The sequence below is a fragment of the Cricetulus griseus genome, chromosome 3, assembly GCF_003668045.3.
Source record: "Cricetulus griseus strain 17A/GY chromosome 3, alternate assembly CriGri-PICRH-1.0, whole genome shotgun sequence".
Lineage (NCBI taxonomy): Eukaryota > Metazoa > Chordata > Mammalia > Rodentia > Cricetidae > Cricetulus > Cricetulus griseus.
In genome coordinates, this window is record NC_048596.1 from 185,992,582 (window position 1) to 186,020,288 (window position 27,707).

Sequence of the window (27,707 nt, forward strand, 5' to 3'; positions counted from 1 at the left end):
TGGCATGTCTTTCATACAAGGAGTTTAATCCTCTGTTGCTCACTTGTTGGCCCAAATAGACCCAATTTTAGGTGTTCAGTAGTGTGCTGTCAGATGTGGCTATATGGTCAGAGAAAAGGGGATACTTCAGAGTCCCCACATTGATATCTAATGGAAATGATTAATAACCTTTGTTTTTCCCCTGCTTGTCCTCTCTCTCTCTCTCTCTCTCTCTCTCTCTCTCTCTCTCTCTCTCTCTCTCTTCTCTCTCTGTGTGTGTGTGTGTGTGTGTGTGTGTGTGTGTGTTGACCATTTGTGAGCTTAGAGCCAATGCTATAACCAAAAGATAAACCTTTGTGTTGGTTCCACACAGATGCCTTTCCCCAGCATGGTGCAAGCAATGGGAAGAATGAGCATGGTGCAAGCAATGAGAAAAATGAACATGGTCCGAGGAGACCCAAGACAAAAAGAGGAGCCCAGACACAGACAAATGTGACCTCAGGTAATGTGTTCTTCCTCTAAGTGTGTGATCCAGATCTCCCTGGAGGTGCCTAGAGCTGAGGTAAATCTGAGCCAAGGAAGCACCTGCTTGAGTCTGCATATCTGATTTCAATACTACAGTCTGTACACCTTTTCTTTCTTTGTGGGGCTGGCAGTCAAGCCTATGGCTCTGTGCATACTAGGCAACCACTTTATAACAGAGTTATACCCCCAACTCTTTGCTTTCAGTGTGTGTGTGTGTGTGTGTGTGTGTGTGTGTGTGTGTGTGTGTGTGTGTGTGTGTGAACCAGAAGTCTCCTTCTATTGCTTTGCACCATATTTTTAGAGATGGAGGTCTCACTCCAAGTCCACCATTTGGGCTAAACTAACTGTCCAGTCAGTTCTGGGGATCCCCCAAGTTTCCACCTCTTAGCACTGGGGTAACAGGCCTGCGTAAGTCTGTACCACCAGGCACAGTTTTTCATGGATTCTCACCTCCGAACTCAGGAACTAGCTCTGTAGACCAGGCTGGCCTCGAACTCAGAGATCCGCCTGCCTCTGCCTCTGCCTCTCAAGTGCTGGGATTAAAGGCGTGCGCCACCACCACCCAGCCTTCATTGCTTTCAAACGAGTATTTTATTAATTCATTGAGAATTCCGTACAGTGTATTTTGGTCCTATTCATTCTCCTCTCTTCCCCCAGTGCCTCCCAGATCAACTCTCGCCTCCCTTTGCACCCTCAACTACATTCCTTTTGTTTTGTTTTTTATTACCCATCAAGTCCCATTTGTGCTGTCCACATACTCCTGGGAGAAACATACACTGGAGCTTGGCAGACCTATTAGGGCCACACTTTTAAAGAAAACTGACCCTCAGAGATGACTTCTCTCTCAGAAGTCATCCACTAGCCATAGTTGCTCAGTTAGGGGGAGGGGATTAAAAACCTTTCCACCTCCATACTAGAATGTTGACTGGCTTGGTCTTGGGCAGGTCTTGTGCTGGCAACCACAGCTCATGAGTGCAGTGTCATGTCCAGAAGACACTGTTCCGTTCCAGTCATCCCTGTCCTCTGGTTCTTATAGTCGTTCTGCACCTGATCCTTGCTGGGTGGTGGGGATGTAGATGCTGGGGGTGGTGATGTAGATGCTGGGGGTGGTGATGTAGATGCTGGGGGTGGTGATGTAGATGCTGGGTGGTGATGTAGATGCTGGGGGTGGTGATGTAGATGCTGGGTGGTGATGTAGATGCTGGGGGTGGTGATGTAGATGCTGGGTGGTGATGTAGATGCTGGGTGGTGATGTAGATGCTGGGGTGGTGATGTAGATGCTGGGTGGTGATGTAGATGCTGGGTGGTGATGTAGATGCTGGGGGTGGTGATGTAGATGCTGGGTGGTGATGTAGATGCTGGGTGGTGATGTAGATGCTGGGTGGTGATGTAGATGCTGGGTGGTGATGTAGATGCTGGTGGTGATGTAGATGCTGGGTGGTGATGTAGATGCTGGGGGTGGTGATGTAGATGCTGGGGGTGGTGATGTAGATGCTGGGGGTGGTGATGTAGATGCTGGGTGGTGATGTAGATGCTGGGGGTGGTGATGTAGATGCTGGGTGGTGATGTAGATGCTGGGTGGTGATGTAGATGCTGGGGGTGGTGATGTAGATGCTGGGTGGTGATGTAGATGCTGGGTGGTGATGTAGATGCTGGGGGTGGTGATGTAGATGCTGGGTGGTGATGTAGATGCTGGGGGTGGTGATGTAGATGCTGGGTGGTGATGTAGATGCTGGGGGTGGTGATGTAGATGCTGGGGGTGGTGATGTAGATGCTGGGTGGTGATGTAGATGCTGGGGGTGGTGATGTAGATGCTGGGTGGTGATGTAGATGCTGGGTGGTGATGTAGATGCTGGGTGGTGATGTAGATGCTGGGGGTGGTGATGTAGATGCTGGGGGTGGTGATGTAGATGCTGGGGGGTGATGTAGATGCTGGGGGTGGTGATGTAGATGCTGGGTGGCGATGTAGATGCTGGGTGGTGATGTAGATGCTGGGTGGTGATGTAGATGCTGGGGGTGTGATGTAGATGCTGGGTGGTGGTGATGTAGATGCTGGGTGGTGATGTAGATGCTGGGTGGTGATGTAGATGCTGGGTGGTGATGTAGATGCTGGGGGTGGTGATGTAGATGCTGGGTGGTGGTGATGTAGATGCTGGGTGGTGATGTAGATGCTGGGGGTGGTGATGTAGATGCTGGGTGGTGATGTAGATGCTGGGGGTGGTGATGTAGATGCTGGGTGGTGTATGCTGGGTGGTGATGTAGATGCTGGGGGTGGTGATGTAGATGCTGGGGGTGGTGATGTAGATGCTGGGTGGTGATGTAGATGCTGGGGGGTGGTAGATGCTATGTAGATGCTGGGGGGTGATGTAGATGCTGGGGGTGGTGATGTAGATGCTGGGTGGCGATGTAGATGCTGGGTGGTGATGTAGATGCTGGGTGGTGATGTAGATGCTGGGGGTAGTGATGTAGATGCTGGGTGGTGGTGATGTAGATGCTGGGTGGTGATGTAGATGCTGGGGGTGGTGATGTAGATGCTGGGTGGTGATGTAGATGCTGGGGGTGGTGATGTAGATGCTGGGTGGTGGGGATGTAGATGCTGGGGGTGGTGATGTAGATGCTGGGGGTGGTGATGTAGATGCTGGGGGTGGTGATGTAGATGCTGGGTGGTGATGTAGATGCTGGGGGTGGTGATGTAGATGCTCCATCTGTGGCTGAGCACTCCACAGTCTCTTGTTCTCTACACTTCAGCCAGTCAGGGTGTCCTCATTAACCTCCATCTACTACATATGGAAACCTCTCTGATGACGCCTTTTTTTTATGCTGAGTGTTTTGCCTGCATGTATGTCTGTGTACCCTGTGCATGTCTGGTGCCCACGGAAGGTGTTGGATCCCTTGAGCCTTGAGTTATGGACAGTTGTGAGCTGCCATGTGGTTGCTGGGAATCAAACCCTGAACCTCTGGAAGAGCAGCCAGTGCTCTTAACCACCGAGTATTACGAGATCATCTGTAGTCTGTAAGGTTAAGATATCTTTATTTAAATAAACACCAGCCAAAGCATGCCAGGGGCAGCAAGGCAGGCAGGCCAGAGAGAAGGGGCTTCCGTGTGCCTTGCAGCCCCTTAAAAACCTATTATGCATCATCCTGACCTCACCTTGACCACACCCTGACAGGCATGGTCAGGCACACCTGTAGCCAGCTTCTAGCAGGGGTGGCTTACTGTCCCCTACAACCGATCTGTGAGGCTCCCTTAGTAAACCTTTAAAAGACAAATTCTTAACTAATCCCTAGAGAGACTTCAACCAGACTCCAGGTGGAGGCTCCATTCACTCTTCTCGTGTCCCCTTAACATGCTCTGCCTTTATCCCATCTTACCACCGAGATGTTAATCCAGGAAAGCCAGAAAAGAGAGTTTGCATTTACTCAATAACAAGCCAGGAGAAAACACGGAAGACAGACTCTAGCTCACAAACTCTCTGAAATGGGCAATCCTCACTCTCAGCCTGACTGGGTTAGGGTATATCTGTACCAGTGTTGCCAGAGAGCATGAAGACAGCAGACAAGATCCACCTATAATGTGGGGCGACACTGTCCCTTGGGTGTGGGGCTTCTCCTCTGGAGAAAGCCAGAAAGTTCTGACCTTCTCCCATCTAATTCCTTATCCTCCACAATGAGACTACTGGACTGGGTCTGCCACGCCCACACTGCAATGATGAGTCCAAATAAATGTCTTCCTCCCTTAATTTGTTTATGGCAGCCACTCTGTCACAGTGACAGGAATAACTAAGACTCACAGTGGGCCCTACGACTTCATCTGGAGCCATTAGCTACTCCTGACCACTAATTGCTGTCATCAGAGCTAGGAGCCTCAGTAGAGAAATGCCTCCATGAGATCCAGCTGTAAGGCATTTTCTTATTTAGTGATCAATGTGGGAGGGCCCAGCCCAAGGTGGATGCTGCCATCCCTGGGGTGCTGGTCTTGAGTTCTATAAGAAGGTGGGCTGAGCAAGCCATGGGGAGCAAGCCAGTAAGCAGCACCCCTCCACAGCCTCTGTATCAGCTCCTAACTCTGGAATCCTGCCCTGTTTGAATTCCTGTCCTGACTTCCTTCATTGATGAACAGCAATGCTGAAGTGTAAACCCAGTAAACCCTTTCCTCCCTAACTTGCCTTTTGGTCATGGTGTCTCATCATAGCAATAGAACACTAAGACACTGCCTAAGAAAATTTGATTGAAAGAACACAAAGGCTCTCTTACAAAGGGAGTCTGTGCTGTTCTGACCCCTGCCACTGGTCCTCTAACAGCCATTCCCTGACTGGCTCTGTAGGCGGTCTAAGCTACCAACACCCCCAAGCTCTGAGTCACTTGGCTGCTTCGGGTGATGGCTATCTTAATGGAAACTGCAGGAGGGGAAAGAAAGCAGTAGTGAGTGGTCTGGGGACTTAGCTTAGTGATAGAGTACTTGCCTATGATGCAGGAAACCCTAAGTTCAACCCCAGCCTCTGATGAGACATGCCAGTAAGCAAGCAATAACGGTAGCCAGATAAAACTTTATAACTGATCTTTTCCCAAATGATTTCAAGTTAATCATGCACTGTTTTGCCTTCTCATTTCTCTAGGAGATGCCCATCTGTCAACCATATGTCACCAGCCTGCTCCTCCTGCTCTTGTGCGTACTATAGTCCAAAGACACGTGTGAAGTACTACCCTCTCCTGTCAGTGGGTCCTGCAAGGGTTTTACAGTCTCTCAGAGTGTGCCAGGCACAGCTTTCTAGAAAGGAAAGCACAGGGAAGAATTGGGATGGGGGTAACCTGAAGAAGGTTCTAGCAACTGGTCCTTGTGCTTTTATGCACATATGGTGACTCCCTCCCTGCTGCTGTGTTGCTTGCCCTTTGATTCATTCAAAAACTTGTGACACCTTTTAGAAACATATGCAATACAATAAAATCTGAAAATCAAAGAGGGAGAAGAGGAGTCAGAGGAAAGGTAGGCAGCAGCTATCAATGCAGCCACCAGAATCTCAGCCTTCTCCCCTTGGTGGTCTGCATGGTGACCTTTTAGGACCTACAAATTGCTTTGTCTCTTTGATCCCATGTTAACTGGAGAAGTGTTTCTAGAACATAAAAGAATCAAAGGCAAATTCCCTTCTTGGCATTTGCCAAGCTGACATCTCTTGAAATGCTGCCAGGAGAAGAGACAATGAAGCCTGAACTGCTGCATTGGGCCCCTCAGCTCTCCAGTTTCTTTGCCCCTCCCTTCCCTGTCTGACCTCAGCACTGGAGCCAGAGGGATCCTGATTGCTGGTATTGGACATGCCCTCATCCCCTCTGCTCAATCCACCCCATCCCCCACCACCTTGCTTTTCTGGCCTCTTGCTTCCTCCTCATACACACCCAGCAGGCTTTGGCCCCCTCAGATGTCTGTCAGACATGCTGGCAGATCCCACTTTTCCCCTGTCCCCACTCTCACCTCTGACTTCCGGTCTGAAGCTCAGCCCTCCTCCCCTATCTGCTTCCCTAGTTGTTCCTTTACAGCACACGCTCAGTACCTGATACAGTTTGTCAGTCTCCACTCCCAGGGAGGCCCTAAGAAGCCAGGCATTAGGCTCATTTTGTTCTGTACCCCCAGTCCTCTAGAACACAGTCTAGTGCATAGTAAGTGTTTAATAAGTTATTGAATGATGGGCGGTAAATCCATTGTCCTTAATGTACAGTGTGGATGCTCCATGCCCTCTGGGAGGCCCAGAGTGAAAACAGAATACTGCCCCAATGATGCTGCACTTAGTAAAACAAGATTCAGCCTCTTCCTTTACATGTTTTTATTTTTCAGTCTAAGACACTGTGCTTCCCCATCCACCCATTTTCCTCGGTACTTCCAAAAGCCACACCACAGATGATAATCACATCTCCAACCAGAAGCTCAAAGGTGACATCAGCCACACCTGCACTCAGTAGCTCATCACAGGTGACATCAGCCACACCTGCACTCAGTAGCTCATCACAGGTGACATCAGCCACACCTGCACTCAGTAGCCCATCACAGGTGACATCAGCCACACCTGCACTCAGTAGCCCACCACAGGTGACATCAGCCACACCTGCACTCAGTAGCTCATCACAGGTGACATCAGCCACACCTGCACTCAGTAGCCCACCACAGGTGACATCAGCCACACCTGCACTCAGTAGCTCATCACAGGTGACATCAGCCACACCTGCACTCAGTAGCCCATCACAGGTGACATCAGCCACACCTGCACTCAGTAGCCCACCACAGGTGACATCAGCCACACCTGCACTCAGTAGCTCATCACAGGTGACATCAGCCACACCTGCACTCAGTAGCTCATCACAGGTGACATCAGCCACACCTGCACTCAGTAGCTCATCACAGGTGACATCAGCCACACCTGCACTCAGTAGCTCATCCCAGGTGACATCAGCCACACCTGTACCAAACAGCCCACCATGGCTTGTCATGACAGAGGTCACCAGGCCTGAATCCACTATTACTGCTGGAAGATCTTCGGCAGACATCACTTCAAGCCCAAATGAAGACTCTCACCCAGAAGTCATCTCCGCCCATCCACAAATGTCATTTCAGAGTACAGCCAATCAGGTAAGTCTGGAAACAGAAGATAGCTGGGTAGCTTCATGACACTGAAAAGCACTTACAGCCCTGGGTATACAGCTCAGTGTTAAAACACTGGCCTAGCATGTGCATGACCCCAGATTCAATCATTAGTGTTTAAAAAAAAATAGTCATGAAAAGAGCACATATATATGTTCTTCTGTCATGACATCTCCAGACTCGTGATTTTTAAAAGCATTTTAATGGTTACCTTGTTACCTCCCAGGAGAATTGTACATGTCTAACCAGTGGGTTATGTGCCCATTGCAGCACTTATTGGCTCATTCTTATTTAGGACTCATATATTCACCACTGGGGGCGAAGAACCTATGCTAGCCACTCCACTGTATCAGAGATGCTAGAGAAAAGGAAAAGTCATTGAGACAGGTGACTAATAAGAATCCCGTTCTCCAGTCCTACTTTTCAAAATGCAAACCCAATGGGGGTCGGGGAAGGGCAAAAGAGGAGGATGGATGGGGGATGGGAAGAGGTACATTAAAGCACAGATAGTAAATACTCAAGACTCAAAAAATTCAAACTGAGTTTATGTGCAGCCTGCCACTCTCCCATCAAAACATTCCATTGGCCCTGATGAAATTCACATGTTCACTGGTCCCAGCAAGGACCAGCCTGCAATAGCTTAAACCAAGAATGGGATTGGTTCCTTTCCTTAAACAAAGAGAAACATATAACAAATATCTGGTAGTGTTTACAGATAAATTACTAGAACTGTTAAGAGAATTTAGAAACGTTCCCCAAGTCCAGATATGTGTTAGAGCTAAGTGTGTAACACAGTCAAGTGGGGTAACAGACACCTGTAATTCCAGTACTTAGGAGGCTGAGGCTGGAGGATTTCAGGTTTAAGGCCAGCCTGGCCTACAGAAATGCTAAGACGTGTCATGATGTGCCCAACTGGTTTCTTTGGGTTTTGTTTTTTAGGGTTTTTGTTATTGTTGTTTTTATTTGGTTTGGTTTGGTTTGGTTTTTCAAGACAGGGTTTCATCTCTGACTGTCCTGGAACTCACTCTGTAGACCAGGTTGGCCTTGAACACACAGGCCTGCTCTGCCTCTCGAGTGCTGGGATTAAAGGCATGTGCCACCACCACCCAGCTACATTTATTATTTTTTTAATTTAAGTGTATTGGTATTCTGCCATAGGTGTCAGATCCCCTGGAACTGGAGTTAGACAGTTGTGAGCTGCCATGTGGGTGCTAGGAATTGAACCCTGTCCTCCTGAAGAGCAGTCTTTGCTCTTAACCACTGAGCCATCTCTCCAGCCCCCCATCCTGGTTTTAAGACAGCATCCAGAAAGCCTAACCTCCACTGGGTCATGGGGTGTCAGCTACAGCTCACCTGTATCTTCACCCTTTCCTCTCTGTACCTCAGTTGTCAAAGCCACATTGCAGTGATTCTCAATCCAGGGCCCTTTTATAGGTGACCTCTCCCACAAAGTCAGGTGGCCCATGAGGATGGTGTGCTTTGACACTAGAGTTATCTATAAGGAGAGAACCTCAATTGAGAAAATGCCTCCATAAGATCCAGCTATAAGGCATTTTCTGAATTACTTATTGATGGGAGAGGTCCAAGTCCATTGTGGGTGAAGCCACCTCTGGGCTGGTGGGCCTAGGTTCTATAAGAAAGCAGGCTGAGCAAGCCAGTAAAGCAACACTCCTCTATGGCATCTGCATCTGCTCCTGCCTCCTGGATCCTGCCCTGTTTGAGTTCCTGTCCTGGCTTACTCCAGTGATGGACTGTGATGTGGAAGTGTAAGCCAGTCCTTTTGTTTGCTTTTAGCCACAGTGTTTCCTCACAGCAATAGAATCCCTCACTAAGACAAACAGGATCATGACCCACCAACTACACTCTTCCCACCTAACGTAGCATCTACAGAATGCAGTAGAGTCTTGGTATATGTCTCTTGAAGATGTGTGTGATAAGTAGGTTGTACTCCAGAACTCAAACAAGTAATTGGGTTTACATGGAAATCGGGAATGGTTAGACTTCAAGTATAGAACCTCGGAAGCTTGGGCTTTCTCTGTTTACTCGGTTTGTCTGGGGAAACGTTGGGAACCTCACCTCCTGCTACAACAGTACTTTGAGAGTTTTCCCTTTTGAACAGGAACTCTTTTCCCCAGTTTTAAGGCTTCAACACGGGACCTTGTACTTGCTAGATAAGTACTCTGTGAACTAATTACTGTAATCTTGCCAGCAACCTCTTCTGCCTTTGGAGAATTCATTCTGTAAGATTCTTACTCATCTTCTCTCATGTATGAAGGAGGTGAAAACCAATTCCACTTACTTGCTTCTCAAAGTAATGGCCCTTTCGGAGCCTGAGGTTCATAAAACTTAGAATGTCACCCTTGGTCAGTGGCCATTGACATAGTATACTGAACTCCAAATGCATGACAATTCTGTATTAAATAACTTTGACAAAATATTATCTTTTAGTTTTGTATTACATGTATTTATTTGTGAGTATGGGAGTGGGGGTGCACACTTGCTGTCCTACTCACATGAAGGTCAGAGGACAACTTGTAGGGATCAGTTCTGTCCTTCCACCATGTGGGTTCCAGGAATCAAACTGGGGTCCTTCAGTCTTAGCAGTGAGTGCCTTTACCTACTGAGCCAAGTCTCCAGCCTGACAAAATCTTTTCTTCCCAACAGGTCACAGATCAGACAGCAGGGAAGTTGATCCCAGAAATACCTGCTGTTCAAGCTCATAGTGAATTCCAGAAAGCTTGTGACATCCTCCAGAGAGTGAGGAACCTCCCTCCAACATTTCCTACATCAGCTCAGGTGATCAGAAATCACCTGAGGCAGCTAACATGGTGGCAGGAAGGGAAGGGAGGAGGTGGAGACTGTGCCATCAGCAGAACTGGCCATCATAAAAGTGCTTGATGGAAACAGTGCTGGGTATCAGCAAATGCAATCGTATCTAAGTCTGAAATGAGTGCCTTTACTGGCGATGGTATTCTCAGAGCTCACTGATCAGGTTACTTCATTTTAAAATGTTTGTTAGGAGAAATCATGTGACAGTAGATGTGCAGCTTGCCGTAGAGACGGTAGAATAGTCTTGGGGCAGACATAGAAATCGGTATGCTCCTTACCTTGCAGATTTCTGCACCCATGCTTGCTTCTTCATTATTGATCAGGCTGCTTCTTATGCATAAAGAGGTGGTAGCATAAAAATTCAACTTCTTCTTTCTATTATTTTACATTTGTAAATACACCACAATAAGCGTGTCTCTGCAGTTTTGGTTGTTTGGTTGGGTTCTTTGGTTTGTTTGTTTGTTTGTTTTTTCTTGAGGGGGGTTTACTTTGTTTACTCTTTCTATTTTGAGACAGGGTCTCCAACTTGATGTGTAGCCTAGGATAACGTGAAACTGTTGATCCTCCTGTTTCCACCACCCCAGTTCCAAGATAACAGATATGTGCCACCATACCCAGGTTATGTGGTGCTTCGGCTCAAGCCCGAAGCAATTGAGCCACCTCACCATTCTGTCTGGGTGTTCAATTACAGAAATAGGTGCTTAGGAAGAAAACCAAAGAGAAGCAAATACAATCATGAGGAAACAACCCATACTCGCCCCTTTTGACCTTGCAAATCCCATTAGTGAGATGTGACCATTGTTCCCTTTGCCCTTGACTGTGTGTGTGTGTGTGTGTGTGTGTGTGTGTGTGTGTGTGTGTGTGTGTGTGTGTGTGTTGTTGTTTCCTAAGTCACAAACATTTTTTAAATGAGTTAAAAGATATACAGGTATTTTTAGACCTTTGGCTTTTTTTTTTTTTTCTCGAAACAGGGTTTCTCTGTATAACCCTGCTGTCCTGGAACTTACTCTGTAGATCAGGCTGGCCTCAAACTAATAGAGATCCTCCTGCCTCTACCTCCTGAGTGCTGGTATTAAAGGTATGTGACACCACCGCCAGCTGATGTCTTTGATTTTCACAGAAGTGTTTAATAAATATAACTTTGAAAGGAAACAACATTTCAAAATAAAAAATAGTAGCACCTACAGTGGGTGTCCAGTATCCATCCAATCAAACTTCCTAACATTTCCTTTTGGTAGTTAGCTAAGTGGTTGGCTGGTTTGGGACAGGGTGTCACTATGCAGCCTGAGCAGTCTTTAAACTTAACTTGCAATCCTCCTGTCTCTGCCTCCTGGATGCTAGGATTACAGGCATGCACCACTACACCTGGCTGCTTAGCCTTTTTACTCCATTTTTTTTTTATGTGAGAAAACCTGCATAAAAGAACTGGTGTTTTCTGTTGTATTTAGAACTTCTTGGTCTCTGTTTTTTTGGGTATCTGGAAACTTTTGATGCTGACACCCATGCCTTCACAAAGAGTCCACCTACTCAGCATTTGGCTGGGCATTGCTCTTTTTCCCAAGTAGCCCTCTTTTAGCTACATTTTGTTCACTTAAACAGCTTGTCTACTTAGCACCCTGAGTTCCTTAGAATAACATTGAACACAATCCTCCCCCATAGGTGGTATGGAATCATATAGTTCCCTTGCCTGCCAAATGGTGATGCTGCTTCTTATAAAATACATTTGAACTATGTAATGGATATTGGTGTGGGGCTAGGGAATAGCTCAGTTGATGAAATCCCTACCCACAAGCCTGAGAACCTGAACACACATCTGCAGCACCAAAGTAAAAGCCAGATGTGGCCCTGAATGTCTGGAAACCTACTGACAGGAAGGAGGTTGCTGGTAGGCTAGGCCAGCCAGTTGATAAGACCCCTGTTCAGTGAGAGACCCTGTCTCAAAAAAACATGTTGGAGAGCAACTGATGAAGACAGGTGACATCAATATGACCCCCAGATGCACTCACACCCACCTGAATATGTGCATGCATTATACACACATATACACATACTCGAAGAGAAGCAGGGAGAGGAGGAGAAAGAAAATATTGAGCTGCTTAGGAGAAGGCACAAATAAGTTTAAACAGTCACAAGCAGCCACATGCGTTTCCTTCCTGGCATCCCTAGGTCAGTGTGGCCCATTTACTCATGGACCTGAGTGAACAGTTGCTGATGATCCCACGTCAGAAAAATGACAGTTGGAACTTCAAAACTCCCGCAGTCACCTGCCCCCTGCAGGATCTTGGAAGTACAATAACGACCAATCAGAAGATTCTTCAGCAAGCCCCCCAGCAGGTAAGTGTGTTACATGCAGGTGGCCTGCTCTGCCAGGAACTCTCACTTATCAGTCAACCACATAGCCTCTCTGCAGTCTTCAAAAGAGAACTCTGCTAGAGAAACTGCTGACTCCTCTCTGGTCTCTTTCTCTACCCCACCAAAGCACAGAGACTACTGAATGCTCACTTAGAGCAAGTGAAACAGACTTAGTAATCATATCATAAACCATCAGTGAGATAGTCAACACCCTTAGCTATTAGGAAAACACAAACTAAAACTAAGAAGTTGTATATAGTGTTATCCCACCATGAGGGAGGCTGAGACAGGGGAATAGCAAGTTCAAGGCCAGCCTGGACTTCATATAAAGCAAGACCTTGTTGGAAAGGGAGAGAGTGGAAAGGAAGGAAGAAAGGGGAAAAGAGGGTGATAGCAATTCACACCAAAAAATATGGGCAAGCCAGGTATGGTGGCACATGTCTGTGATTACAGCCCTCAAGAGGCAGAGGCTGGTGGACCCGAGGGATTCAAGGTTACCCTTAGCAGGACACTGAGTTTGAGGCCAGCCTGAGACTCTTTCTTAAATCTACATCAGAGAAAGAAAGAGAAACAGATGGGCATAAATACTAGCAAGGATGCTGAGAAATTATAACCATTGTAAATTGTTGTGTTGGGAAATAATTCAGCAGCTCCTCAGAGTGTTAGGAATAGTCTGGCTGCATCTCCCAGCAATTCTGCTCTTTGGTATTATGTACAGGAGAGAATTGTTCAAAGAGGATTTTTCAAATAGAAAAAAACCCAAAGTGGAAACAGTCCAACTGTGTGTGATCTGAGGGGTGGATAAAATGCAATACAGTATGTTCACACAACATGAAGGAATGAAGTACTGACACACAATTCACCATGGGTAACCCTTAGGAACATCACGTCACACGAAAAGCCATCTACTGTAGTTTACCTTGAGAAATAGCCAGAAGTATCAGGTCTGTAGATGTCGAGTTGGCCAGTTTATTTTAAGGGGATGAATTTGAAAGCTCAATTGCGGTATTGGTTACATATGTAGATGTAAAATGTATATACTCTGAGTGGGTGAGTTCTACCACATTTGGGAATTTCATCTCAAGAGAGCTGTTTTTATATACTCATCATGCTGCTGAGGCAGAAGCTCACTGGTAAAGTGCTTGCCTGTGCTGCGAGAAGCCCCATGTGCCATCCACAGCTCCCCATAGACTGAGCATACACAGCATTTGGGATGGCAGCAGGAGGATCCGAAATTCTAAGTTATATTTGGCAAAGAGTGAGTTTGAGGTCAGCCTGGGTTACAGGACACCTTGTCCTCCCACCCCACGAAGAGCACGTAACGTGAGAACATTGAGGGGAAACTCGTATCAGGGATGTGCACAGAAGCTCCTCACACTAAACCATCTACAGGGCTGATTAACCAGTTAGAATTTCCGTGATTGTGAGGCATTTGGAATGGTACAAGTTCAGAGCGGAGTTATCTTGGGCCATCATCAGCCCTCTTAATAACCATTTGTTGTGTATATGTGATCTGCCATCTATGTGACCATTGGGTAAATCCTTTGAAATGTCCAAACAGACATGAAATATCCAAACAGCTCCCACTAACCAAAAAGCTGAGAATGCTATCAGACAGCAGCTGAGGCCTATAAAATAGAGTCCCCTAATTTCTTTAACCCACCCATCTCATGTGTCCATCAATGTATTTGAAAACTCCTTCGTTTAAGACTTTGTTCTGTTACTATAAAAACTTCATCCGACTGTCGCCATGATGGAACATGGAATTTGGGTAACCTGAATCTGTGTCCTGAGCCTTGGCCACTCATACTTAACCCAGAATGAACTCTCTCAGTCCCTTTGAGATAAGGGCTATTTCTTTCATCAATATAGGGCAAATACATGTATATATATATATATTTTTTTTCTTGGCTGGCACTCTTAGTTGATGCAAAGTTGTCAGTGAGACTTTGAACATTTCTATGAGGTCCCAAAGTCCATGTCTGCACTGTCCCCTTTCTTTATACCACTATCAAAATCCCTGTCCCCCTTGTCACCCTATTGGTTCCATTTCACTGACAGTCCATGGATCACAAGGAACCTCACTCTAAATGCAGGTTGAAGACATGCTGGAGATGTCCTTGATGGCACTGGGAGAGATCCACAAAGCATTTTGCCAGCAGAGCCTGTCTCCTGAGTTGGCAGTGACCTTGACCTCTCCTGTTGCTACTCTGGTGCTGAGCAGGTTAACTGGCTGGAGGACTGGGGACGTTTCATTTTGGTTTTAACTTTTAGAAGGCATGTAGAGACTGATTTGCATTTCAATTCTTTCAGCCAAAATGTATCATCTTTGCCTCTGAGCACTTATACTCTGGGTGACCCTGCTCCCTTGAGGTTAGGTTTTCCATCAGCAGAAGCACTGAAAGAACTCTTAAGTAAACACCCAGGAGTGAACCTTCAAGTGAGTATGAACTTGACTGAGATGAGGATGAAAATGGTATATGATGACTGTGTGGGAATATAAGTGGAGAGAATACACACCGGCTGGCCCAGATAAGGAAGACTGTGGGCACTAATTTAAATTTCATACTGAGAAGAGAAAGGTCTCTTAAAATTATCTAATAGGGGCTGGGGAGCAATAAAAGGACCCAAGTTTGAATCTCCAGCACTCATATAAATGTGGGCATGGCTGTGTGTGCTCATAACCTCAGCATTGGGGTGTAGAGACAGGCAAATGATGAGAGTTCATTGGCCTGCTGGCCTCGCCAAAACTACAAGCTTCCACTTCAGTGAGAATCCTAGGCAAAGAGCAGCAGAGGAAGATTGCTAGTGTCCTACTCTGGTCTCTACATGCCTACTCATTGCCATAAGCGCTTGCACCCGCAGACTCACACATATGTAACACACACACACACACACACACACACACACACACACACACACACACGCATACACACACCTACACCTGGTATATAGCTAGGTTTGATGGCAGGTGCCTGTTTTCATAGCACTTGAGAATCAGTAGCAGGAGGATTGCTGTAAATTCAGAGTATAGGGATAGCCTGGGCTATATTGCAAGTCTCAAAAAAATCAGTAAAGAGCTTGGGAACAGTAAATAGATATTCGGATTTATCTAAGTTTCTGTGTTGTGATTTGAATTATCTCAACTACTGACAAAGTTGGGATTATCTGAAAAATAACTGATTTAGAAAAAAAAAACACCAACAGCATTGGAGTATATAATACTTGCTTCCTACTACAACAGAGCAAATGTGTGAAAATGATGTTCAGGGTCCTAAGTGCAGCACTGTCTTTCATTGTTTCTCAGAAGCATTACAATGTTTAGCATCCCTTTTTTACTTAACACATTGTTGGGGGATCCCAGCACTTGGTTTATAGCTGCTACCTTGTAATCTGTTGGGAGGCTCCTTGGAGCAATTGGAGAACTAGAATTTGCTTCCTCTGCAGGTAACAGGTCTGGCTTTCAACCCTTTTGAGACTTTGGATGACAGGAACATTGTTGGAAGCATTGGAAATGTGCTACTGAGCTCTGGTTATCAATCGCTCCAAGTTCGTGATTTAATAGAAGATATTGAGGTACAAGTTTCTTGATGGGCAAGAGGACAGAAAGATGCAACAACTTAGCATTTTAGATTCATGTCAGAGCTAAGTACATAGCACACACCTTTAATCCCAGCACTTGGAGGCAGAGGCAAGCTATCTCTGTGGGTTCAAGGCCATCTAGGATACATAGTGAATTCTCTATGCCAGAAAGACTACATAGCAAGATCCTGTTTATTTTTTTTCTAAAAGAAAAAAGGATTCATATCAGAGCCAGTATTTCATTACACATCTCAGGAAGCTTCACACAGAGATAGATCTTACTTAGTCCCAGGAGAAGCCATTTAAAACGGTATCCCCTCCACTAATCCCTGGCATTGTGCTGCCTACTAAGACCCAATGAAGAAGCCTCAGGTAGTTCATTACCCCATCACTACAAGGGAATCAGAAAGGCGCATCTAAACTGGGAGGGTTAACTGTCTCTCTTTCCAGATCATGCTCTGGAGAAATGCCAGCATGGAGACCCAGCCCACCAGCCTCAACACAAGTACAGACCATTTCACAATCACAGTGAATATCACCTCCGTGGAGAAAACTCTCATTGTGACCATCGAGCCAGAAAGTCCCCTTCTAATGACACTGCACCTGGGCTTCCAAGACAAGCCTGACCACACTCTCTTCTACCTCAATACCAGCCTTCCAAGGGACCAGGTGTGGCAGAAAGGTATTGGCCATCAGATGTCTGAAACTTAACTGTTGATGTGTTTTTCTTATTTTTTAATTAGTGAGTGTGAGGTAATTGTAGGTTCACATGCAGCTACGAGATAAAACAGCATGCCCTTTTTTAAACCAGTACTCCTAATGGCTGAGCTACAAGTTCACAACCAGGAAGTGACCTTGACACAATGCACTATCAAGTAGATGTTCCCAGGATTCCAAGCATACACCTCTCTATATACGTGCAGCTTGTTTTATGTAATTAAAGATGGGTTGTGTGATGCATGGAAGGATGTATGCATACATATATGTTTTCTCTATATACATATATAGAGGTAGATCATATATATATATATATATATATGATAAAGAAAATTTTATAAAATGCTAATTGTAGAACCAATGATAAATAAACACTATAAAACTCAACATTAAGTGTAGTTGAAAATACTTATAAACACATTAAGGTAAGGACTGGAACATAGCTCTGTGGTACATCATGTGTTTAATATGACAAGGCCAGGATTTCAACGCTTAGGATGAAAAAAAGTTGAGACCAACTGAAGAAATAAAATTCTAGTGTCATGGTAAATATTTTAGGATTTGCAGGTCATAGGAGCCATTATTACAACTCAGATTGATCATCATGTAAAAGCAAAGATATGTGAACAAATGAGACTGACTATATGTCAATAAAATTTAATTTATAGCTTAATTGATGTGAAGCCCATAAATGCAGACCCTTGACCTAGAGTATTGTCAGTTTGTTAATAATAGCAAAAACATAAATATAACACATAAGATAGTATTATATAATAGATATGTACTTAATTCCACAGGGTAATGATAAAAAAATTACTAGAGTTGTATTTACAAACAAACTGCTTAAATTCCTTTTGTGGTGTTTTTGAAGAAGATCTGGATAAAGCATTAAGAATTTAAAAAAATTCTAGTGCCATGGGCCATACCATATTATTTCAAGCTTAATAAGTATATATGAAATACATATACCAATTTTTATTTTTGGTCTTAGATCCCAAACACCACTGGTTTTTTATTTTATTTATTTATTTATTTATTTACTTTTGGTTTTTCGAGACAGGGTTTCTCTGTAGGTTTGGAGACTGTCCTGGAACTCTTTTTGAAGACCAGGCTGGCCTCAAACTCACAGAGATTCACCTTCCTCTGTCTCCTGAGTGCTGGGATTAAAGGCGTGTGCCACCACCGCCAGGCAACACTGCTGTTTTTCTTTTTTAAAGAAGTTTTTAAAATAATACCAGTAGTTAAAATTTTCTGAGCAGTTGAGCATAAGGGTGGACCTGAATCCTAGCCCTTGAAAGGTGAAGGCAGAAGAATCAAGAGTTAAAAGCTATCCTTGGCTATATAGCAAACTAGAAGCTAACCTAGCCTATATTAAACAAAATTCTGAGAGTTTAAAGAAATAGCTACATGAATAAAATGCCTGATACTCAAGCATGAGAACCTAAGTTTGGATCCCCAGCACCAATGTGAAAGTTTAATATGGACATCCTTGCCACTGGTGGGAGACAACGGTAGATCCCTGAAACTCATTGACCAGCCAGCCTAACTGAATTGATGGGTTCTCATTCAGTGAGAGCAATAAAGTGAAGAGCAATCAAGGAAGACACCCAGAGTCAACTTCTGGCTCCCATATACAAAAACATACATGCACATGTGTTCACACATGTGAAGAAATATATACCCCACACACAAATATTTGGGATACATAAGTGATGCCTAGATTCACTTCACCCACCATGCTCTATGGGTATAACTTTGAAATGTATTGGGAAGTATCAAAGTCATTTAGAGTTGGAAGGACCTTTGTTGTAAGGATGAGGAAACTGAGACCAGGGAGATAAGGTGACTTGTCCTAATCCTTGATGGCCACCAGGACAGAACACAGGGTCTCATGGGAAATCCAGATGCGACTACTGCATTTGCATCTCTCCTTTATCCTTGAATTTGTCACCAAGGTCTTCAGTCTACCACCTCAGAGGGGTGATGGTGTTTTCTTTTCAAATGCCTGTATGTAGTGGGAGAGGAAGCTGTGGAAGGATCAGGAGGCTCCTGACACTGATGTTGTCTTCATCAATCATTCTTTTACCTTATTCTTTGAAGTGAGGTCTCCCAATGAGACCCAGAGCTTGCTAATATGACTAGTCTCGGGGAGCCAGCTTCCCTGGGGATCCCTCTGCCTTCCAAGGCTGGGATTGTAGGCAGGTTACCATATCCACCCAGTGCTTATGTAGCTTCTGGGGAATCTAAACTCTGATACTCTTGCTTGCTTGTTATACACTTCACTCTAACTGCTAAGCTAGCCGTTATTGCCCCCCTTTTTTAGTCTCTTATAGCCCAAGCTGGGCTCAAACTCACTATATAACCAAGGATGACACTGAACTTCTGACCCTCCTGTCTCCATTAAATGCTAGCTAGGATTACAGATTTGTGCCACTATGGTGGGATTATTTGTGCTGAGGATCAAACCCAGCATATATGTTAGGTTCATATGTTACATGGGCTACAGTCCCTTCCTGTCTTAGTCAGTGTTCTATTGCTGTGAAAGACATAACAACTCTTATAAAGTAAAGCATTTAATTAGGGCTTGCTTATGGTTTCAGAGGTTTAGTCCGTTTTCATCATGGCAGGGAGTATGGCAGCATGCAGGCAGACATGGTGCTGAAGAAGTAGCTGAGAGTTCTACATCCAAATCCACAGGCAGCAGGAAGAGAGAGACACTGGTCCTGGCTGAACTTTTGAAACCTCAAAGCCCATAACCAGTGACGTTTCCTCCAGCAAGGCCACATCTACTCCAACAAGGACATACTTGCTAGTCCTTCTCAAGTGTTACCATTCCCTGATGAGCAAGCATTCAAATATATTGGCCTATGGGGGCCATTCTTATTTAAACCACCGCACAGCCCATGCATGATTTTTCTAAAACTCATAGTGCATTCCAATTCATTAGGTCTAATGTGCATGTATCAAAAGAACATGATCCCTTTACTGGAATGGATTTGATGCGGAGTTCAGGATTGTGTTACTGGTCTTTTTTGCACATATTTCTGGTACTAGACTTTTGTCCTCATTTGTAAGGTAATAGTAACAAATAATAGTAGTTGTGGATCTGAAGGGATTTTATCCCATTGGAAGTATAACCCATGATTCTTCTTTGTCCTAAGACGAGGAGTACACATGGGTGCTGACACCAAAGAGCCTGCAGTACGGGATTGGTACCTACTACATTATGGCTGTGGTCAATAAAAGCACAGAGGCCACACAGTATACACCTATCCCAGTCTCAGTGGTAACAGCTGTCACCCAGTGCTATTTCTGGGACCAAAACAACAGGACATGGAGAAGCAATGGATGCCAAGTAAGAGAGGAGTGGGGGGCTCTGTGAAACCTTAGCTGCACCCTCCCCCTTCTCTCCTTGGGGATAGGTCAGAAACAACAGCACCTGAAGGAAAACAAAATCATCCTGGGGACAAAGAGGAGGGAGGCCTTTGGTAGTCTGGCAGGAATGTCTCGGCAGCTGTGGGTTTTTGTTTGCTTGCTTGCTTGTTTGTTTTGGGTTGGTTTTTTGTTTGGTTTTTTTAGTTTTGGTTTTTTTTTTTTTTTTTTGAGACAGGGGTTCTCTGTGTAACAGTCCTGGCTGTCCTGAAACTTGCTCTGTAGACCAGGCTGGCCTCGACCTCACAGAGATCTGCCTGCCTCTGCCTCCGGAGTGCTGGGATTAAAGGCATGCCACCACCCAGCCATGTTTTTCTAATTCTCATCTCAATGCAATTGTAGACAAGTCTGACAGTGCTGGACACTGAATGACAGCAGACAGCTGTAGACAAAAGGTCGAAAGCAGATGTGGACGCTGTTTGCTAAATATGCTGTGGCTAAAAGAAACAAGTCTCCTGCTAGACCGAAGGAAACTTTTCCAGTTGGGAATATGTTATATACAGGGGATGGAGAGGTGGTTCAGCAGTTAACAGCCTCCTGAGTGCTGGGATTAAAGGCGTGCCCCACCACTGCCCAGTTGGCCTCCAGTTCCTATTTATTTATTTATTTATTTATTATATATACAGTGTTCTGTCAGCATGTATCCCTGCAGCCAGAAGAGGGTGCCAGATCTCCTTACAGATGGTTGTGAGCCACCATGTAGGTGCTGGGATTTGAACTCAGGGCCTCTGGAAGAGCAGTCAGTGCTCTTAACCACTGAGCCATCTCTCCAGCCCGACTTCCAGTTCTTAATCCTTCTGCTTTGGCCTCCCTGAGTATGGAGGTCACAGGCATGTGTCACCACAACCAGCTTTCACATCCTTGATCCTGTGGGTGCTGGCCTGATCTAATGTCTACTTCAGGAACACCACACTGATGCAAGGCCCTGGTAATCGTGAAGCTGTTAGTCCAAGGTCTGAGACTGGAGCTGGGCGTGGTGGTGGTTGTGTGTATTGCCAGCACTTGGGAGGCAGAACAGGGAGATCATGAGTTCAAGGCCAACCTGAGATACATAGAGACTCTGTGTTTAAAAAAAAAATTAACTTGGCAAGGAAAAAATGAAATTCTCAAGAAAGCAACTGCCTCAAACGGTAATTTTTAGGTAGCTACTTCTCAGGTACATCCCCCAGCCAGGAGCATATTAAGAAGCAGGTTCTGCTGGGGTGGCTGTGGGTGAGCCAGGAAGTGCCACAATACGTCTGGGGAAACCATGCATTGAGGAGCAAGACTCAAGAGCATCTATGCTCTCAGGACACAAGCATTCATGACAGAAACATCAGGTGCTTCTGCCCCCCTGAAGTGCTCTGTGATGCTGTGTCTTTGAGTACAAGGAGAGAGGTTTACTTGGGACTGAGCAGCCAGGACTTAGCATCATGTGGCAGAATTAAGGAATTAGTCATAGAGGCAATATTTTCAGTGGAGGAGACCAGTCCCATGGCTTCACTTGCTAGGTAAGTACTCTACCACTGAGCCTATGTTATAGGCTTTTCATGTACCAACTAAAACATACATTGATAGCTTCCATTTATTCATACTTACTGGTACAATTTAAAAATACACATTATGAAGAAATGTTATACCATATGGAGAATTACAGGGAATAATTTAAAAGTTCTAAACATACCGTTCAGCTTTCTCAAAGTTATTATTTTTCTAATTCAGGGGGTTTTGTTTTATTTTTTTGTTGTTGTTGTTATTTTATTTTGAGACTAATTATGTAGGGCCTAATTGTGTAACCCAAGATGACCTGAATTTCATAGAGATCCACTTGGTTATGCTGGGATTATAGGTGTAGGCCATCACACCTGGCCTCATTCAGAGTCTTAAAAATAATAAAAAACACTCAGGAATAATAGAAGACACCTATGTATCCCTCACTGTTATCATTCCCTCTTTCCTGCTGAGGGCAGTCTCTGCCCTGGATTTGTTTTGCATACACATTCTCTCTGCACATACTCAATGGACACCTGACAGGTGAGGTGCCACATTAGAAACTAGAGATGCAGCCATTGATGGATCACCATCGAAGAAGATTCCACACATCCAGGGCTGCCAAGCCCAACAGCCTGAATGCAACCCCTAGAGCCTATGTGGCAGAAGGGACGAACTCACTCCGGCAAGTCGTCCTCTGGTCTCCACATATATTCTGTGGCACATATTCATCGTGCATATACACACGATATAAATGTGTAGAAAACAGTCTTCACATCCTTTCCCGACTCAAGGCTGCCAGTGTCTTCCATCTCCTTCCAGGTGGGGCTGCAGAGCACCATTCTGAAGACACAGTGTCTCTGTAACCATCTGACCTTCTTCAGCAGCGACTTCTTCATTGTGCCCAGGACGGTGGATGTTGAAAACACCATCAAACTGCTTCTTCATGTGACCAAGAACCCTGTTGGGGTGTCCTTGCTGGCCAGCCTTTTGGGATTCTATATCCTCTTAGTCACATGGGCGTGGAGGAAGGATCGAGCAGACCTGCAGAAGGTGAGAAGGCTCGGACTCCAAAGGCCATGGTGTCTTGAGTGTGTTGAGTTAGATAGGGGCAAGTAGGCATTGGGGGCCAGGGAGCAGAGAAATTCAAGTGGGGTTGTATTAAATCTTTCTGTGTATCTACTGCCTCAAAACAAAGTAAGTTGTTAGTTTCATTTTGGGAGGAGGCAAGATTGGATCATTACAGGAGTCATGCAGACTAGAAATAAACCAGAAAATACCTGTGATAGGAACTCAACTGAAATCAGACTCTTATTTTTGTTTGTTTGTCTGTTTTTTTTTTTTAATACAGGGTTTCCCTGAGTAGCCCTGTCTGTCCTGGAACTCATTTTGTAGACCAAACTGGCCTCAGAGATCTGCCTGCCCCTGCCTCCCAAATTCTGGGATTAAAGGCATGTGCCACAACTGCCCAGCTATCGAACTCATATTTATCTTCCCTTATACACTAGAAAAAGTTATGCTGAAGTAAAGTATAATTTAACATAACTAGAGCATACAGGAAACTAGTAAAGAATTCTTTTCTGGGACTGGTGACATGGCTCACTGGGTAAAGTTGTTGTCATCAAGCCTGACAAACTGAGTTTGATCCCCACTATACACATAGGGGAAGGAGAGAACAGCAAGTTGTCCTCTGACCTCCCTCCACTTGTGTGTCATGGCACACCTGTGTCCCCACGATGCACATACATAAATAAACACTAAAGTTTTTACAAACTTATTTTCTGTGTCTTGAGACACAGCCTTATACTGTCCCCCAACTTGATCCAAGAAACACATTGTATAACCCAGGCTGGTCTTAATATCACAGTATTTCAAGTGCTAAATTTACAGATGTGAGCCACCATACTTGGCTGGGTACATTTCTTTTAGACAGGGTCTCACTGAGTAGTCCTGGCTGTCCTGGAACCCACTACATAGCTCAGGCTAACCTCGAGCCCACAGAGATCCTACCTGCCTCTCAAGTGCCACCACACCTAGCTATGACTAGAAAACAACGTTTAAGGTTTATTTATTTATTTATTTATTTATTTATTATTTATAAAGTTCTGCCTGCATGCCAGAAGAGGGCACCAGATCTGATTACAGATGGTTTGAGCCACCATGTGGTTGCTGGGAACTCAGGACCTCTGGGAGAGAAGCCAGTGTTCTTAACGTCTGAGCCATCTTTCCAGCCCCTGAAAAAAAAATTAAACAGCAAAATTATTTGGCAGCTTTTTCTTAATTTCTATTTTATATATTACTTATTTTTTTCTTCAAGGCCTTATACACTTAAACAGCAAAATTATTTGGCAGCTTTTTCTTAATTTCTATTTTATATATTACTTATTTTTTTCTTCAAGGCCTTATACACTCTAAGCAAGGGCTCTACCAATAACTACACTGCAGCCTCTTGTTTATACTTGGAAGTTCTAGGAGGTGGAATATCTGTTTCTTATTGTTCTAGGTGAAGTGTCACCAGCTTTAGTAAATAAAAATACAAGACAGGCCATGCACTGGTGACACAAGCTTTTAATCCCAGCACTTGGGAGGCAGAGGCAGGCGGATCTCTGTGAGTTCAAGGCCAGCCTGGTCTACAGAGCAAGTTCCAGGATAGCCAGGACTACATAGAGAAACCCTGTCTCAAATAAACCAAAAAAAAAAAAAAAAGACAGCAGTTTAATTTGTATTTCATATAAACAATAAATGGATCTTTAGTAGGTCCCATGACCCTCATTGTTTGTCTGAAACTCCAGTTTCCCTGGGTGTCCTCTACATTACATACTACTCCTGCCTGAGTGGGAGGGAGGTGGGGGGCTTAATGCCCAAGGCCCATTCCAATGATCCTAAGGATGTTTCATTTTAAAGACAGCCTGGAATTTCAGACCTCATCCCTCTGTTCACTTTGCTGGCCTGTGTGTGCTTGCCTGGTGACACCACCTCACACTGCTTCCCATGGGATTTCCAACACTGCCTCTGAGAAGCCTGTTCCCAGCTGGAGCTCTATTGAGTAGACCTGGCAAGCTCATTGCTTCTGCTCTTCCTGCAGGTGAAGGTGACCATCCTGGCTGATAATGATCCCAGCTCTGCATTTCACTACCTTATCCAGGTCTACACTGGGTATCGAAGGAGAGCTGCTACAACAGCCCAGGTTAGCAGGACCCACGCTCATTACTGTGTCTTCTGCGATGAGGCACACTCTAACTTGGCAGTATCTTGTTGTCCAATAGTGCTTTAAAAGGAATCACGGGGGTTGTCACTGCCTAGTCCGGAAGTGTGTTATGAGGAACCCCCACCCCCACCCCTGACTTGTCTAACTTCCAATAGCTGCTTCTTTCTGCTTAAGGAAAAACCCAAAGAACAGTGTTACAGTACCTCATATTTTATCTTTCCTTGTTCCTCTTAGGTTGTTATTACCCTCTATGGCTCCGAGGGGCACAGTGAGCCCCACCACCTGTGTGACCCACAGAAGACAGTCTTTGAGCGTGGAGCACTGGATGTTTTCCTCCTCTCTACTGGGTTCTGGCTGGGGGACCTGCATGGTCTTCGGCTGTGGCATGACAATTCTGGCAATAACCCTTCTTGATAAGTACCTGCCCTGTGCTGGCTCATTTTTTTCTTTTAATTTTTTTCATTTATTTATTTATTTAAATTTATTTGTGTGTGTGTGTATGTGTGTGTGTGTGTGTGTGTGTGTGTGTGTGTGTGTGTGTGTGTGCCATTCACCTGTGTATGGAAGTTAAAGGACGGTGTGAGAGTCAGTTCTCCCCTTCCACCAGATGGGTTCTGGACACTCAGGTTGAACTCAGGTTGTCAGAGCTGGTGGCAAGTGCCTTTACCCACTGAGCCACCTCACTGTCTCTTGTTTCTAGGTCCCTTGTAGCCTTGGGAGAGACCAGCAAGTTACCACAGTAAACAATAAATAATGCTTTCAACCAAATCATAGCAAGTGGCTGCAGGATCCAGAAACCTAGAAAGAAAGAAAGAAAGAAAGAAAGAAAGAAAGAAAGAAAGAAAGAAAGAAAGAAGCTAACAGTACAGTTGGGGTGTATAATAGAGTGAGGTCCCTCATTCTTATTGTGTCATAACTGTGAACAGCAGATAGCAATGGTACAATAACACATGCCTCTGAAAAGTGCCAACTAGTACTCTGTGTGCTATTGTGTTGCTCTTCTATATTTTAGATATAATTAAAGGCTAAAACACTGTAGTTGAGGGGCTGGGGAGGGAGGTGGCTCAGTGGCTAAATTGCTTACCACGCAAGTGTGACAGCCTGAGTTTGAATCCCTATAACCCACACAAAGCCAGGTGTGGTAATATGCATTAGTCTTCCCAGAACTCCTACAGTAAATGGGAGGGGGAGACAGGAGAATCCCTAGTGGATGCAGCTGAGAGCAAGGGACCCTGTCTCAAACGAGGTAGAAGGAAAGGACTGACACCCAAGGCTGCTCTCTGATGTCCACATGAACTCTGTAGCATGTGCACACAGCATTATGCACAAAAACACACACATTTGAAAAAAAAAAAAAAAGAAAAGAAAATATAGTTAGGAAGAGGATCAACTCTAAGACCTGAGAATCTATAGTTCTGATTTGGCTACAGACTCAGAGGCGATGAGAAGTCGTTAATATAAATGTTTAATATGGATGAAAAAACTGTAAGTGTGTGGGATACTTTAAGGAGTAACAGATCATTATCACACTCGGAACACAGAAAGTCTAAATACACACATGCACAATCTTCTCAGGCAGTAAAGTTTGCAGTCATCATCTTGAGCATGAACTTCCTGAGGGCAGCAGGTGGGACTGGCTTGCCTGCCTATCATTCTTGCCTTGCAAAGCGTTAGTTGCTCACTTGGGTACTCGCTTCAAGTGCAAGATGCCCTCTTATCACACAGCAAGCAGTCAATGCCCACTTCCTAATGGTGGCCTTTATCTGACTGTAGGTATGTAAGCCAAGTGATTGTCAGTGACATGACTGTGAAGAAGACGTGGCATTTCCAGTGTAATTGTTGGCTGGCCGTGGACTTGGGCAACTGCGAGCGTGATGGGGTCTTCACACCAGCCTCCAGGAGGCAGCTCTCTTCCTTCAGGTACAATCGTTAGTGCAGACACTGATGCACACTTAGAAGAATACATCTCAGCTATTTACTCCTTATCGTCTCCCTGTCAATCTCTTGGACTCAAGATTTTGGATTCTTCTTGTCATTTCCCTCCTCAGAACAAAAGAAGTGGCTACAAGAGGCCAAGCATGTGAACTTACATAAAACACCTAAATGTCAAGATAAAAAAAGTGGCCCATAACCTCTCCTCAGGAATGTTCCCTTTCCTCTCCTTGTGTGGGGGGAACAAAAAGCTTCCATTACTTCTGAGAAGCCACTCCTATTCTGTTGCTACAGAAGAAGTCACCCCACCACCAAACATTCTACTTTTGTTACAATTTTGAGGGTCATAAATTAAGGGAAGGGCAGGGCTGGAGAGATGGCTCAGAGGTTAAGAGCACTGACTGCTCTTCCAGAGGTCCTGGGTTCAATTCCCAGCAATCACATGGTAGCTCACAACCATCCATTATGAGATCTGGTGCCCTCTTCTGGTGTGCAGATATACATGGAAGCAGAATGTTGTATGCATAATAAGTAAATAAAAATCTTTAAAAAAAAAAATAAGGGAAGGGCATACCTTGGTAGTGTTCCTTCAGATTGGCTGGATCTGTAGCCATCTGTGACTTCATGCTGGCACCTGCCATAGTCAGCAGGTGGTGATGACGGTCAACCACACAGCACCTACACATGGCTACCCAGCACGGCAACTTAAGGCAAACTGGGTGCTTTGTGACCAGCTTTTCCTAGACTGGCATTTCAGGAGAACTAACTAGTTCCTGTTCTTTGTGACCCCGCTCTACAGAGCTTCCCAGGGAAGAAACAGCCTACCATTTGATGGGAATAGTTCAAGTGAATCTTGAAAATGTATTCAAATTGCCACATTAACTTACATGAACATAAAGTCTATGGTTTGCCTGCCCAGCAAAGGCTATGCAGCTTGACTTTGCCTGTGTCCTCAGTAGTATTTGGTCACATTTGGTGTGTGCTAGCTGGTTACATAGGGTCTTCCTGGGTTACTTTGGCCCAAACTGAAACTCTTTTTTTTTTTTTTTTTTT

At 44.9% G+C, this 27,707-nt stretch overlaps 1 protein-coding gene across 1 annotated transcript in view; it reads left to right on the top strand.

Moving 5' to 3' along the window:
• The first annotated feature begins 6,375 nt into the window (after window positions 1-6,375).
• The window catches only part of Pkd1l3 (polycystin 1 like 3, transient receptor potential channel interacting), a 46,777-nt gene continuing 25,445 nt past the window's right edge, over window positions 6,376-27,707 (top strand). The window contains 12 exon segments of the mRNA XM_035442666.1: window positions 6,376-7,120; window positions 9,797-9,928; window positions 12,128-12,295; window positions 14,410-14,537; window positions 14,627-14,753; window positions 15,761-15,889; window positions 16,346-16,577; window positions 19,774-19,967; window positions 22,337-22,567; window positions 24,600-24,701; window positions 24,957-25,134; window positions 26,495-26,642. Of these exon segments, the coding sequence (XP_035298557.1) occupies window positions 6,395-7,120; window positions 9,797-9,928; window positions 12,128-12,295; window positions 14,410-14,537; window positions 14,627-14,753; window positions 15,761-15,889; window positions 16,346-16,577; window positions 19,774-19,967; window positions 22,337-22,567; window positions 24,600-24,701; window positions 24,957-25,134; window positions 26,495-26,642 (2,495 nt within the window). The 5' untranslated portion in view covers window positions 6,376-6,394.